Here is a 15116-nt window from a genome sequence, read left to right on the forward strand (position 1 = left end):
GCATACCATGTCAGGCATCTTGAATGTATTTAAAGCACTTTTCAATATTGAAACACTCATTTTTCCCCTTTCATTTTGATTTTTCTTTGCCAATGTGATTAATATTGAAATATGATAAAAACATCTTTAGCTGCTTTTATAAGAACAAGTCCATGGGTGTAATTTAGAGCTACAACAACTGTGACAAGTACCCAGGGCAAGGGAACACTTCGTTCTGTCCCAAGGTGCCATGTTCAAAGTTCCAAGCATTGTGTTGATGGGGATAAATACACTGTACATAAGAAGCCCTATTCAGAACAAGGGATTCTCATCTTTTCATGCAATTAAATTGGTCAGACCTCTCTTGGGTACATCCTTTATGTCTAAAAGGTGGGGATAACACTGTTGAGGGGTTTCCAAGCTCTCTCCCCACTCTTAGACCTGGACTGTACCCAATTACCCTCCACCCCCCGATTGCCATTTACCCTGTGCAAAATGCATCATGGGCACTACTCACATTTTGTGTGCCTGTCACAAAGGGCTGATGCCCTCATGTCACACAGTCGGATTGTCCCTTTACTGCTGCTGTATACAAAGGTGTTGCAGTGGAGTGGGTGGAATTCTGCCGCCGTTATGACCTCCGTGAGCTCCTCCATGTTGGCTGGCTTAATGTCCACGATATCTGACACAGGCAGGTCAAGGAAGGAACCAGATACAAGGATGTTTCAAAGGTAAAGTGTGGGGTTTATTCTTCTAAATTCATAAATTTAGGACTAGAAGAGACCATCCTTTCATTTTACATATAAGGAAGTTGAAGTTCAGAGAGATGATGTAATTTCCCTACATTAACATCTCCGGCCATTTTACATAGTAGAAAATTCAGCCCCTAGGGCAATTAGTTACAAGATCAGTCCATATTCAAACACAAAAGCTCACTTGGTTATTTGCCCTCGTCTGTATAACCAAACTCTGTTTTATTCAAATTACCTTAAAATATCAGTAGCATTTCACACTTGGACATCTGGCTACTTTAAGACAGACTTAATAATTTTTTTCTTATCTTTTTTTTTCTTGTCAAAACACTCAAATCTCTTACATCCATCTCATAATCAAAGGGCAAACTGAATTCAGCTCAGAGCAACCTGATTAGTCAACTCAACTCTACCCTTTGAAAGGCACTAGGCTTGGGAAGGATACAAAGAAATTGGGCGACTGTTACTGTCCTCAATATAGAAATAACATTGTATTGAAAGGGGAAAGGATGGAAATATATGAATACATATAAGAAAATACAAAACAGTTGGAGGGGAGAAAGAACTAACAAATGATCAGTAAGGCTTCAAGGAGAAGGTGGTATCTTGAATGAATGAAATCTTGAAATTAGATAAGGGTTCTGAAAAGTAGAGAGGAAGTAAGTATATTGTAGGCATGCAAAATTATGTAAATGCAAATAGTCAAGAGATATGTGAGAAGAATGACTTAAGGGAATGGAGAGTCATCTACTTTGGCTAGAATGTAGAGTACATGAAATATGAAATGTACAAGTGATATGAAAGGAAGTTGGAAACATGTTTGAAAACACTTTATTAATGACTATAAATGCTAAGGTGAAGAATTTGAATTTTATCCTCTAGGCAATAGGAACCAGAGGTTTTAAGTGGAGAAATAAGATGCAAGGAGACTATTTTGGCAACTGTAATGGCAGATGGATGAAGGTTGGAAGCTAAGAAGCTAGTTAGAAGCTATTCTAATTGTCTTGCTAAGAAGGAAGGGTAATGGCTGTGTGAATAGAAAAATGAATATAAAAATGTAATCCAAAGAATCGGGTCTGAAGTGAAGATATAATTTCAGGATTGGAATTTCAGAAAGAGATTGGAGAGAGAAGAGATTTTGGAGTCACCTTTGTAAAGAGGATAACTGCTTTCATGGAAACAAATAAGACTAAGAGAGAAGAAAGAAAATCCAAGATGGAATCTTGAAGAGCTAATGTTTAAGAGGGTAGGATGTAGGTGATGATCAAGCAAATGAAACTGAGATGGAATGATCAGACAGATAAAAGAAAATCTAAGAGTGGTGTCATGAAAACTGAAGTAGGAGACTTTAGTAAAGGAGGGTAGGCAATACTGTCCATAACGGATTGGATCAAAAAGAATAAGGACAGAGGAAAGGCCATTAAAATTGGAAGATACATTCTTAGAAAATCACTTGATTTTTGTCTTCCCATCACTAAGAAAATCTCTTTTCTTTGTATTGCATGGTTCTATTCACTCATTTTGTGTTTGTAATTAGCACAAAATAACCAACTACCAAAAAGTTTATAACTGAAAGGGACACAAGAGGTCATCTAGTGTGTTTCATTTTATAGATAGGGAAACTCAGTTAACTGACTTGCCTAAGGTCACACAGTGGCAGAGCCAAAATTTCAACTCAAATTTTCTAACTACAAATCTAGCATCTTTCCCCTGCATCAAGAGTGTGAGTCAGAAACACTTAATGCCAAGGGAATATTTTTAAAATTTGGACTGTGGTTTCATTGGCATAAGGAATTCCAAGTGAAGAAACTTCCTCTAACAATGCATATTGACACTTGTTTTGCCAAATATGGTTTTAGAGAGTAGCCTGGAGGTTGCTAACTAGTTTAGGTGACTTGTCTAGGGTCACACAGCTAGAATGTGTCAATGGCAGCTCTTCTTGATTCTGACAATGGTTTCATATTTATTTAACTTGCTTTTGGGAACCCTAATTCCATCAACAGAATTTCAGCACAAAAGCCCAAACAGAGGAATAAGCAGAACTATAATCTGTTAATAAATGTCATTTATGTCCTGCTGATGCTACCATAGTTATTACCATTAGGTAATAGGTAAAAGAATTATGTAATTCTTTTAAAATTTTACATGGTATTTTATGTCCATTAACCAATCATCAAGTATTTATCAAGCTCTTACAGTGCCCAGGCACTGTGCTAACACTGAGGATACAAATAAAAAACAAAATCTCTACCCCTTCTAATGGAGGAGATAATCTATATAAATTAGAACATACAAGATAAATGTAGAATAGATGGAAGATATCTTTAGAGGGGAATACACTTGTAACTTGGGAGGTAATGGAAATGGGGATCAAGAATGGCCTCTCATAGGAGGTGATGGGAGTGGGGACCAAGAACAGTCTCCCATAGGAGATAATGGTGCAATGGATAGGCATGCAATCAGAAGGGCCTGAGTTCAAATTTGACCTCAGACACTTATTAGATGTGTCACCTATAAAATGAGCTGGAGAAGGAAATGGCAACCAATTCAGCATCTTTGCCAAGAAAACCCCAAATGGGGTCATGAAGAGCCAGACATGAATGAAACATTTGAACAACAAATGGAGGTGTTTCTGGAGCAAAGTTGTAAAGGAACCCAAGGAATCAAAGAGTTGGAGATTGGGAGGAAGAGCATTCCAGACAGGAAATCCAAGAACACAAGATTGGGGTGCTGTGTGTGTAGCACAAGAAATAGGGGAAAGTGGACTGGATCTCTTAATGTGTAGGGTGGAGCATAATGTAAGAATGGGAAGGCACGAGGGGCTGGGCTGTGGAGAGCTTTAAATATCAAACAGAGGACTTTATATTTGGTCCTGGAAGTAGTAGGAAGTCAGTGTAATTCACCAAGTAGGAAGATAGCACAGTAATATTTGAGTTTTAGAAAAAAATACTTTTGACAGCTGTGGGGAGGATGGAAAGGCGAGGGGAGACAACAAAGGCAGGGAAGCCAGGTAGGAGACCATTGCAGTAGTACAGGTGAGACAGGGTATGGGTCTGAACTGGGGGCATCGCTGTATTAGTGGAGAGGAGGAGGTGTATGCAAGAGATGGTAAAGGGAAAGAAATAACAAGACTTGGTGACTGGACACGTGGGGAGAAGGACAGCTTTATTTTCCAGAGAACCTGCATTATGTACAGTTGCTGTTATTTCTTCCCCAAGAAAATCTGATCTCAACTTTCAGACATGTACCAGTGCCTCCAAAAAAAAGCCTCCTCAAAAACGCGCTCCTCCCAGCTTTGTGTAGGAAGGTTAGCATGTTTTATCAACAGTTCTTTTTGTCTCCTAAAAATAAACCATGAGCATCTGTACTTGTGAAAATGAAGGAGGCAATAATATTCTATTCAGCCAGCCCAGTCATCTTTCCCCATCCCTTATCGCCTCAGAACATGTCCATGGAAAGGCCCGGTGGATGTTACTTTGAAAAGCTGCTTCCAACCTCTGGGTGCCTCTTCTGGGGTGGAGCTGGCTAACTCCAACATTTTTATAACTGAGTCAGCCCTTTCTAGACCTAGCTTCTACCTTCTGACTGGAACCACTTATCAGTTTTAGTGATAACTTTCTTTCTGAGATAACTTCCAAATGGGCACCAGTCCTGAGTCACCAAAATCATTTTTCCTGGTGACCTGTGTCACTCTCTGAGGGTTCTGAAGGCTAGTGGGTTAATCCTCAGCTTAAGCAACTCCCTGGGGATCTTCAACCCTTGTTAGAGAGTGGGGAAAAAATTCTGCATATGCACATGGTACCTCATTAAAGCTTTTTTTACTTATTCAATAATTAGTTGCTCTGCAAAAATACAGTGATTATTTTAGGTTTTACTTATTTAAATCTCTCTTCAAGCCATCTTTCCTATTTTCTTAAGTAAAGGGCTTTTGCAGGGCAAAATAAAACTGACACAAGCTATCTCATTATCAGTCTTGTGTAGCACCAAATTCCAGCTACTTTCACTCTGCCATGGAGCCTTGTATTTTCATTAATTCAGCTTCCACTACCCCCCTGTCCTTTCCTTCTATCTCCTATACTGCTTCCTGACTATCCTTATGTATAGATCTTGGCAAATGATTTCTCAACTCAACATTTTCAGTATCTTCTTATTACTGAATATGGTTTAAACTCCTTTGCTTTACATCCAAGATTCCTTTGCTTGACATCCAAAGTTCTTCACAGTGTGATACCAACCTATTTTTCCCAGTTTTATCTCATCCCACTCCACTCCACATACTATATATTCTAACAAACCTGGAATTCTACTTTTATCTTCTCTTCCCCCATCACCCTCCACCTAACAGGCCATTTGCTTCCTCATCTCCACACCTCTGTCCACTCTATTCCCTATATCTGGAATGCTTTCTCCTACTTACTGAATTCCTGTGCACCCTCTAAAGTCCAAATGCCTCTTCCTACAGAAACGTTTTCTGAACCTCCTGTCAGCAATGAGCTGCCATCCTGGTCTTCATAGAACCCCTTAATTTACACCTTTGTATAGCACTTGTATAGTCTATCATTATTACCTGTGTATGTGTTTTCATTGTTATTCAGTGTTTCTTTGTAACATTATTTAGAGGTTTCTTGGCAAAGACACTGGAATGGTTTGCCATTTCCGTCTGTGGCTCATTTGACAGATGAAGACATTTCTTTCCCTAATAATAACTAATAATAGCTGACTTTCAAATAACACTAATGTTTACAAAGCACTTTAGTCCATTTGCTCTTTACAAGCACTCTATCATGCCCTATGGCATTATTATTCCCACTTCAAATGTGAAAATGAAGTTCAGAGAAATCAAATTACTTATGATCACATGAAGTCACCATATTAGATTTTTGCCCTTCTAAAAATTTTAAAATCTAGCAATTTGAGAGCTGCTAGATGATGCAGTAGATAGAGCATCAGCTCTGAAATCAGGAGGACCTAAATTCAAATCCAGCCTCAGACACTTAATATTTCCTAGCTGTGTGATCCTGTCATTTAATCCTAATCACCTCAGCAATAAATAAATAAAATGAATCTAGTGATTTTACTAGTCTGTAAATTCCACATCAAAGTACCATAGGCTATCAGAGATCATGATTTGCATCCAGGTCCTTGGACTCCAGAGCCCCAGAGCCAATGTACCTTCTAACTCTATCAGGGTAGCAACTTGGTTCTATCTCAACTTTTTTTGTCTCCTAGCCCTTGTTAGGAGGATCTGCCCCAGAAGATAAATAAACGGGAGTTGTTGCCCTGTTGGACTGCTTTCCCCTAGTGGAAACAGCTGTGCCCTTCAGTTCTGGAAGGAAGGAGAGAAAAGATGAACAATGCACGGCTCCCCATCTCTTCTCTAAAATGAAATGATGGATTTTGACAGACAATTTTCTCTTCTGCATCTTCGGTAACTCTCTACCTAGATTTCCCAGTTGTCCTAGAGCCCTAAGTGGCAAAGGCAGTGAGTGCTGGGAGATTCACAGCTAATATACAATATGGAAAGCCAGCAGATTGCTATTAAATTAACCCTGGGGCAGGACAGATCTCTTACTCCCAATCCTGAGTCTTTAGCATGTGCCTTATTAATAAAGAGTGCAGACAAATTGCAAGGACTTAGCCAGAGGGGGGTGGGAAGCCTGGGGAGACTTCTGCAGCTGGGAGAAAGTAAGCAGAGGCAGGTGAAACTCCGAGGTCAGAAGCCAAGGGGCTAAAAGGGAAGGGGGGACCACAACATTGGACAATCTAACTAGTGCTTAAAATCCCAACTGAAGGCAACTAGAGTTCACTCTTTGGCAGTCACCTGAGACAGGTAAAAAGACAACCACCACCAATGATATTAAAAGCCTAAGGTGACTGGAAATCTTCTGCAAAGCCTTTTCTTTTTCTTGAGCCAAGCTCAAGATAGGAACACACTATCCCCTCTGACAGTGGAAACAAGCGGGCTTGGGTTAGGAAGTGAAGCAGCTAGACGCTGTGTGTCTATAATGAACAATGAACAATGAAATACAATGAACAAAACGGAAGTTTTTCTTTTTTTTTTCTCAAGGCGGAAAAACAGTGTTTTGTGCAAAAAAGTTTTGCTGTTTCCTATACCTAGAATCTTGTTCTTTTGCCTCTTAGAATTCTTGATTTCCTTCAAGGCTCAGCTTAAATCACATTCACTACAAGAGATTTTTCTTCTCCCTCTCCCATATACCCTCTAAGTAGTGAGGAAGACCAGGGTGTAAGTCTGGCCTCTGACACATATGAATGTAAGATACTGGACAAGTCATGAATAGATCTCCATTATAAGTTATAGACCAAGTGCTGATCTGTCTTGGTAGAGGAAGTCTCCTTACTCAAAGTTCTTCCTAACTATGAAATTAAGGTCTGATCTTTAAAATATAACAAAATAAAATAAGCACCAAAACCTGTTTTGTATTTTTCATGGAGTTGTTGCAAAGATCAAATGAGATAATGCATAGGGTACTAAGCAGTTTGCTTGATAAAAACTTACTGGATTAAATTTAATTATTAATAATTTGGTAATAGATAATGCATGTAAATAACAAACTCTTTTTCTTGCTAATGGCTGGCAAGAATTATTAACACAAAAGTGTCTAACTTGTTCCAAAGAATTAACTTGGGAATAAACTGTTGGTGCTTGATTTTGTTGGATTTTGAAGTTGATGGCAATCTGTCAAAACTTCCATTCTGATGTGATGTCTCTATGCCATAGCTGCTGAGTGTGCTGACAGTGATGAGCTCCTGTTTGGGGGTAATGCTGTTTTTAATCATCTACCATAGCCACATCAGGCTTGGGGAGTTGGGCAGGTTTCCATTCTGTATATCTGCATCAGCAGTAGAGGGATCAGTTCAATCTAGAGGGAGAAATCTAATTTTACCTGATGATTGTAAACTTTGGCCCTCCAGGTCATACTTCAGAGAGGCTGCCAATCATGAAGGTGAAAAGAAGCCACATTTTTGCCTTGAAAATCAAATATCACAAGCCCTCGAGAGAACATTTAAGATTCTCTGAGGCCATTTTTTCCAGGTCAAATATCAGTCTTTTCATTTAAAAAATCTGATAACATATGATACAAGTATTTTTTTTTGGTTCAAAGGTCATAAATCTCGGCAGTGAGTTTTGAGAGACTGAGATATAACCTTCCAATAAATTTTTTGGATTCTGACTTTAACATGTGCAAGGATCTGAGTCTTTACTAAAAGAATTTACAATAGGGTAGATCAGGTAGAATATAAACTTCTTGAGGGCAGGAATCTTTTTATTTTTATATTTATATTCCTGGAGTCTAACAAAGTACTTAACAAATGTCTGCTAATGCCCAAGAGTTTGGAAAAAATCAAAACAAGTTAATTGTATTATAAGTGTGATGCAATGTTATTTTGATATAAGAAATGATGAAAATGATGGTTTTAGAGAAGTTAGAGATTCAGAGTGAAGTAAGCAGAACCAGGAGTAATTTTTTTTTTACTAAGATATCAATATTATAAAGACAAACAACTTTTAAATGCTTAGAAAAACTCTGATCATCATGATATCCAAACAAGATACTAGAGGACTCATAATGAAATACTCCCTGGGCAATCCTGTAACCTTCACTTTCAGGAATACTCTGTCATAGGTAGAACGTCTTCTTTTTTCCATAATGGATCACCAGCAGGATCAATGACAGAATAAAGCAACTTATCCTCATGGCTAGGAAAGAAAATCTGACAATACTCTACTGGACATGGGACAGAAGTGCTACTTACTTCCTGATAGAGAGGGAAAGACTTGGTGTACAGACTGAGATATATGTATTTGTGAACATGACCAATGAGGGAATTCATTTTTTCTTAATTGGGAATGGAAGGGAGAGATGGAATATTTATGCCAATTTTAAAAAAATACCTGTTAATTAGCTAATCGAGATACTTTTCAGGTTGTGTTAGTAGGGAGAACACATATATAATCTCTTCCAATTTTCTAGAGGTTTAGTAGATAGCATAGTCAATAGAATATTGGACTCTGAAAGAATTATTGGATACTGACTCAAAAACTTACTGTTTTACACTGAGCAAATTTTTTGAATTCTCCATGCCTCAGTTTCCTCATTTGTAGAATGAGGAATGACTACTCAGGTCCTTTCCAGCTCTAAATCTATGAGCCTTTAGTTTATAAGATCATGAAGTAATGGAGAGAAGATAAGACAAAGTCAAAAGAGAGAATGATGATTGCTCCTTAATATTTCCTGATTTGCAAATATCTGGGACAAGGATTGCCCTTTAGAACAGGCAATTAGGCAGTTCAAAGGATCATATATTTGGGACTGGAAGGGAATCTTAGAGAATACCTGTTCCAGCTCTTTAAGTCCAGAGAGGTGGTACATAAAAGTCAGAGTTCACATAAATAGTATCAGAGTAGAGATTTGAACCCAGGTCCTGATTCCAGATCCTGTGTTCTTGATGATGAGAAGGGCATTGTTAATGTCTTCTGTCCCCAATTCAGGTGATACCTTTCCTTAAATTTTCCTAAAATTAAAAGAAAATACCTTTCCTTCTGGTGTGCCCTTTAGAAATATAAACTCCCCAGAAGGGGCATCCCGGTACCATTTCCATTGTATTCCCATTTGCTTTTGGGGTGTAGGATGTGCATTTGAATTCTAGTTCTTCTTATGTGATCAAAGGCACTTCCCTTAACCAATTTTGGCTGGAGTTCCTCAACTTTAAATGAAGGGGCTGAAGAAGACAGCCTCTAGACTCCTATTAGGTCTAAATTTATGACGATGATTTTTGGAAACTTAGTGATAAGTTTAGCTGGTGATATTCCTGGATGACTGCAAGACTGAAGAAAATGACAATACTGGGTTAGCAGCTCCAGTAATGAGAACAGTAAGAATGTCTTTATGGATGAAATATAGTCTAAGTGCTATTAAGGTAGGGAAGGAAAGGCTCTAAAAAGGATGGGGTGGGCAGGAGCAGTGATGATAAACTGTTGACTTCACAATTCTGCCCCAAGCTGGCCCTGCAGTAGCAAAGCCTCCTCCCATCTGCTGAGATGCAATAAAAAAACTATTTCCTTTCCAGTGGAAGGAGAAATTCTGGCCCCCTAACCCAGCTCAGAGTTGAAGGTCCCAAGGTGGATCTCAGATGTGCAAGACACCTGGAAGCCTCTTGTGCTAAGCCCAGGGCCTTTAAAGGCACTGCTAAGGAATGGGGGATGATTTCTGCACATGGTGCTACACGCTGTATCAATAATCTACATCTCAGAAGGACTGCTCCATTTCCTCCGCATGCTAACTGGAGAGAATTTCGTTCTTCTGACTCCCTGGCAGGACTACCAAGAAGGCAGCATAGGAAGTCTCATGCTGGCCAGATCTTCCCAGGAAAACCTTCCTCAGTCATACATGCTTAATGGAAAGTCGCTGTCCCTTAGTAGGGGAAGAGCTTCTCATAGCAAAGGAGACACCTGATGTCTTGAGATGAGCATGAGATCAACATATCATTCTCAATTGCACAGTTAAGGTTCCTCTCAGCTAAGGCATGGATAAGGCCCAGGTCACAGGTAAGTTCCCTCAGCAGTCTAGTGACCGCCACCTTCAGAAATACTCTGATTGTCACAGGTGGAATTCTCTGTTTTTTCCATGACAGGTCACCAACAGGATCAAATGACAGGATGGGGCAATTCATCCTCAGGGCTGACAAAGCAATTATAACATAGCCCCTACTGGACATGGGATAGAAATATGATTTTATTATATCAAAGATAGCAACTTTATTTTAATTTTAACAGTTTGATTCTCTCTCAAGATGGTGAAGGGGACAAACTAATGGAAAAGGACCCCTTTAAGTCAAAACACATTTATCCTATTGACATAATTTCCCCCTTTAAGTATTAATTTCCTCTATTCAAAAGATCAAATTATTTCTGATACTATTATTACTAGCCAACATTTATGTAGTGCTTACTATATGCTAAGCTTTACAACTATTAGTTCATCAATCCTCACAATCACTCTGGAAGACAGGTGTTATTATTATCCCCATATTACAGATGAGGTATCTCAGGCAAAAAGAAAGGTTAATTAACTTTCCCAGAGCCACACAGCTAGTGTCTGAAGCTATATTGAATTTAGGTATTCTTGACTTCAGGATCAGTGCTCTATCTACTGTACCACCTGGATGAAATAACAATAACTGGCTTTTTTATAGCTCTTCTCCATTAGAGCTTCACATCCACTCTTTGAGTAAAGTGCAATAGATAGTAATAACCTCATTTTACAGAGAAGAAAACTGTGGTTCCAAGAAATTAATTTGTCCATCACTGGGTCCTATTGAGCAGGACTCGTAGGCTATTAATTATGCCATAAGACTTCTTAAAGGGCAAAATTAATTTCTGGATGTTCTGAGCTTGGGAGTACCATAGATGCTAGAAAAAAAATGAATAGCACAAGTTGCTGAGGATCAGTCCTGAGCACCTAGCCCTCGTCCTAAGAGATTGCTTTGATCTATCTTAACACTAAGATCTCACATAATTAATGTCAAGGGTCTAATGATCAGCATCATAGAACAGGTTTGGATTTCAGGGTTAGAAAGGAAACCTAGAATGGAATCGGTGATTTAATAAGGTCCCCAGATGATTGGGGTCAGTAGAGCAGAAGTTAACAATGGTGAGTGGGGAAAAGTAAAATTCCAAGAATCTACTTTTCTAGTTTGTCATTAAACTGTTTCTCTTGTTCTATAGAGATTTATTTTGAAAAAGGTGCTATAGAAGCTGGAGTTAAATTCATAAGTATTTAAGACCTTCAAGCTGGGGAGTATTTTTATAGGGCCATTTTAAAGGGGGTTGCTCTCTACCCAGAGGTGGCGACATCTCAGTGACAATGGGCAAAGTGATTCAGTTTGTAAAGTCTGTTTAGTGCTTAGGGCAGTTTGGCTGAAAAGCACTATATAGATATCAGTTATCATTATTCTCATGATTACAATTATTATTTTACATATGGCTGCTTTAAGGGTGAATGGCATGGTCTCATTTGTATGCTGGCACCTGGCAGTCTGTCACACATCTGCAGAATATAACTCAAATTACACTATTAATATTTCTCCTTCGCATTTTCCCCAAGGCATCTGCCTCCTAAATCCCCTAAAGAAATCCCCATCCCCCAGCCCTAAGCCCTGCAGGCAAAATTCAGCAAACATGTCACCTGAGCAGAACTGTAGAATGACAGCCGGATGAGCAGAATTTGGGCATCTGTCTCTTGGAATAGAACTGAAGTAGGAGAAGAAAACACCACCCATGGGCACCATGTTAGCGGGCACCCTGACGAGCTGCATTCATGTATAGGTGACTGAGCCCAAACCGGGCTCGACAGCACATTCGCTAGGATTCTGGGCAGCACTCTGTACAGTGGGTACAATAATACGTGTGATACCTACCTCACAGGGGTGTCGTGAGGCAAAGCTTTAGAAAAATGACATGATTATATAAAATCACAATTTTTGCATTAGAAGGGCCATCTAGACCAGGGCTTCTTAAACCTTTTCTACTTGCAACCCCTTTTTGCCTGAGAAATTTTTATGAGTATGTAGGTATATAGAATAAGTCAAGAAATCAAATATTTGCTGACAATAAATCATAATTGTATGACCCTCACATTCAATTATGAGACCTCATATAGGGGTGTGAACCACAGTTTAAAAAGGTGAGATCTAAACTAACCCACAACCAATATGTTATAATAATAAGTAATAAGTATAATAATAAGTATAACTTGTAATAAGTGGGCTTTTATCCTCTGTTTGGAACTTAACAATGAGTGTACCCAACACTTTGCAAGGAAGCCCCTTACTTTTCAATAATTATATTTTCATTTCTTTCTTTCATTTCTATTATTATTGGGCTTTTTACCTTCTGCTGCTTCTATAAGACACTCCATCACCTACTATGGACATTTCAAAATGTCACTAGATATGCCCAGATGGTTCTTACCTACCAAGAATTACCTTTTATACAAAATTTCTTATCTTGGTTTTTAATTTTAATTTTTTTGGCTGAGGCAGTTGGGGTTAAGTGACTTGCCCAGGGACCTACAGCTAGGAAGTGTTCATGTCTGAGACCAGATTTGAACTCAGGTCCTCCTGATTTCAGGACTGGTGTTCTACCCACTGCCCCACTTAGCTGCCCTTGTAAAGAATTTCTTGAGAAGCGATGAAGCTCCCTATCGTTCCTTTGTTGGTATGATGGAAGTTTTTATGTAATCAGCCTTGTAGACTAATAATGTCATTTCACAATTTTATTGTGTGTAATTATGATGGTTGAATATGCTATAACTTGACCAACATGATAAAATGGAAGGAACATTGGACTGGAAGGCAAGTGATCCAATTTCTAGTCCCAGTTGTTCCCCTCTTGGAACTCGGTTTCCTTCTCTATAAAATAAGGGAGTTGAATTGGATGGTCACCAAGGGCACTTCCCCATCTGACACTGCATGATTCCATAATAAAAATCCACAAAGGATACTAAAACTTTGATTGGTTATTTCAAAGTTCCATAAGTTTATCCTCAGGTCATCTGCTGACATGTAGGTCTCATAATCACTGTTGACCGATATGGAATTGATGTGATACGTGTGTGCATTGGCAAATACTCTTCTGGGTGTGGCTTCCACCATCAGGTCCATGGGTCTCAGCACAGGAACCTGCAAAAGGCGATGGACAAAGGATGTTAGAATAGAGCAAATTGCATCCTGTTTCTCAAAACAGTGGGCATGGAAACCATATTAAAAGCATTCTCTTCAGCTCAAAGCCAGCTAAGGCAATTTTCTTCCCATCTTCAAATTGAATTCTTTGCTTTTGTCTCAGTTGGAGAACAGGAAAGAGAACTAGTGAGAGTCCTATTATTAGCCACTAAAAACTTCACTAATGAACCAAAGTCCTGCTTTGGAAACTCTATCTTTCAGAAAACATATTCCCTCTTCGGAACTGTCCACAGCTTAGTCTCATAAGAATTTTCCACCACGCTCATCAGCCTCAGGTTCTCTATTTAACCCCTCATGTTAATTCATGAATTTTGCTTAATAAGTAAAAAGTAGTGGGAAGATTTGAGAATCCCTGACTCAATTTGAACTTGAAGCAATAACAGCAAGAGTGTGATTCAGGGCAAGTGACTTAAACTCCTTGGGCCTCAGTATCCCTATCTGTAAAATGCAGGAAGGGCAAAGGCTAGATGATTTTCAAAATCCGTTTCAGCTCTACGTCCACTGTCTTTTCCAAAGGCACTGTCTTAATCAACCAGTAAAAAGTCCCGCTTTTATACTCTTTTTCTATGTTTTAGAGAAATTCTACTACTTCTCCCATTGGATTAGCTCCCACTCCACTACCCAGTTGCCAGGATACTATGGTCAAGCCAGTGTTGATACATGTGATACCCCTCCTCCCCCCAAAATCATTCTCTTAAATTAATAACTCTCTCTCTAAAAGAGAGATGACCCAAGGAGATAAGAAAAACTTTGTTTGGAGAAGTCATTTTGTTGCCATTGTTACAGTTTTCAAGATTTTCTCTTTGTTTTGCTCTTATTTCCCCACCCCCTGGGTTGAAGCCAAACTCCAAGCTGACATCTTAATTTAGTGCCCAGTGTCAGACCTGCAGGGCACAGTTGCCAAGAGACTAGTTCTTTGAAAAGAAAATGGTCTGAGGTCCCAGGTTTTCCTTGTTTTGCTTCCATTAAAGGGCCAAACATATGAAATTGTTTTTCATGTCCTTCCCAGGCTTTCTGACAGTGACTTTTTCATTATGACAGTCTCTTAGGAGCCAGCCCTCCGCTCTGTTTTCAGAATTGCCCTTGACTTCAAAGGAACCAGGATTATTCATTTGGTTTCTTGTTTATCTTTGCTACAGATATCCTTGTCCATGGGAAACTTTATAATGACTGTCAACATCTGACCTACAGGGCGGAGAGCAATTTGAGGCAAGTCTCAAAGTTGGAAGAGGTCTCAGGAGCTAACTAGTATAATATATACCTGAACAAGAATCTCCTGCCTGACAAGTGGTCATCCAGCCTTTGATTGAAGGCCTGTAGTGAGGGGTACTAAGCTATATGAGAGGCCATGTATAGGATTGATTCTAATCATTTTTGGCTGGAGTGGCAGGGCAAAGCCTAGCTTCAGAACTTCAAATTCAACTGAAAACTGCCCTTTCCAAATGATCTCTTAATTGTCCAATTTAATGGCCTTTTCTCAATCCTCATCCTTTTACCTGGTGAACTAGTATAAGAGAAGAAGGCCTCAGATACAATCTTGAGGAAAATTCACTCTTAGTAGACAGGACTTAGATAAAGATCTGGCAAAGGAATCTGAGGATGTCAATAAAGTAAGAAAAAAGC

The 15116-nt window shown here is 39.1% G+C and overlaps 1 protein-coding gene across 6 annotated transcripts in view; it reads right to left on the reverse strand.

Moving 5' to 3' along the window:
- Positions 1–15116, reverse strand: part of PPP2R2B (protein phosphatase 2 regulatory subunit Bbeta) — a 476855-nt gene that overhangs the window by 48669 nt on the left and 413070 nt on the right. For all 6 annotated transcript variants that reach the window (XM_051978669.1, XM_051978671.1, XM_051978672.1 and 3 more), the window contains 2 exons: positions 13256–13433; positions 497–661 (listed from right to left, as the gene is read on the reverse strand). In XM_051978669.1, the coding sequence (XP_051834629.1) occupies positions 497–661; positions 13256–13433 (343 nt within the window). The remainder of the gene's footprint in view (positions 1–496; positions 662–13255; positions 13434–15116) is intronic.

The sequence above is a fragment of the Antechinus flavipes genome, chromosome 2, assembly GCF_016432865.1.
Source record: "Antechinus flavipes isolate AdamAnt ecotype Samford, QLD, Australia chromosome 2, AdamAnt_v2, whole genome shotgun sequence".
In the NCBI taxonomy this organism is placed as follows: Eukaryota; Metazoa; Chordata; class Mammalia; order Dasyuromorphia; family Dasyuridae; genus Antechinus; species Antechinus flavipes.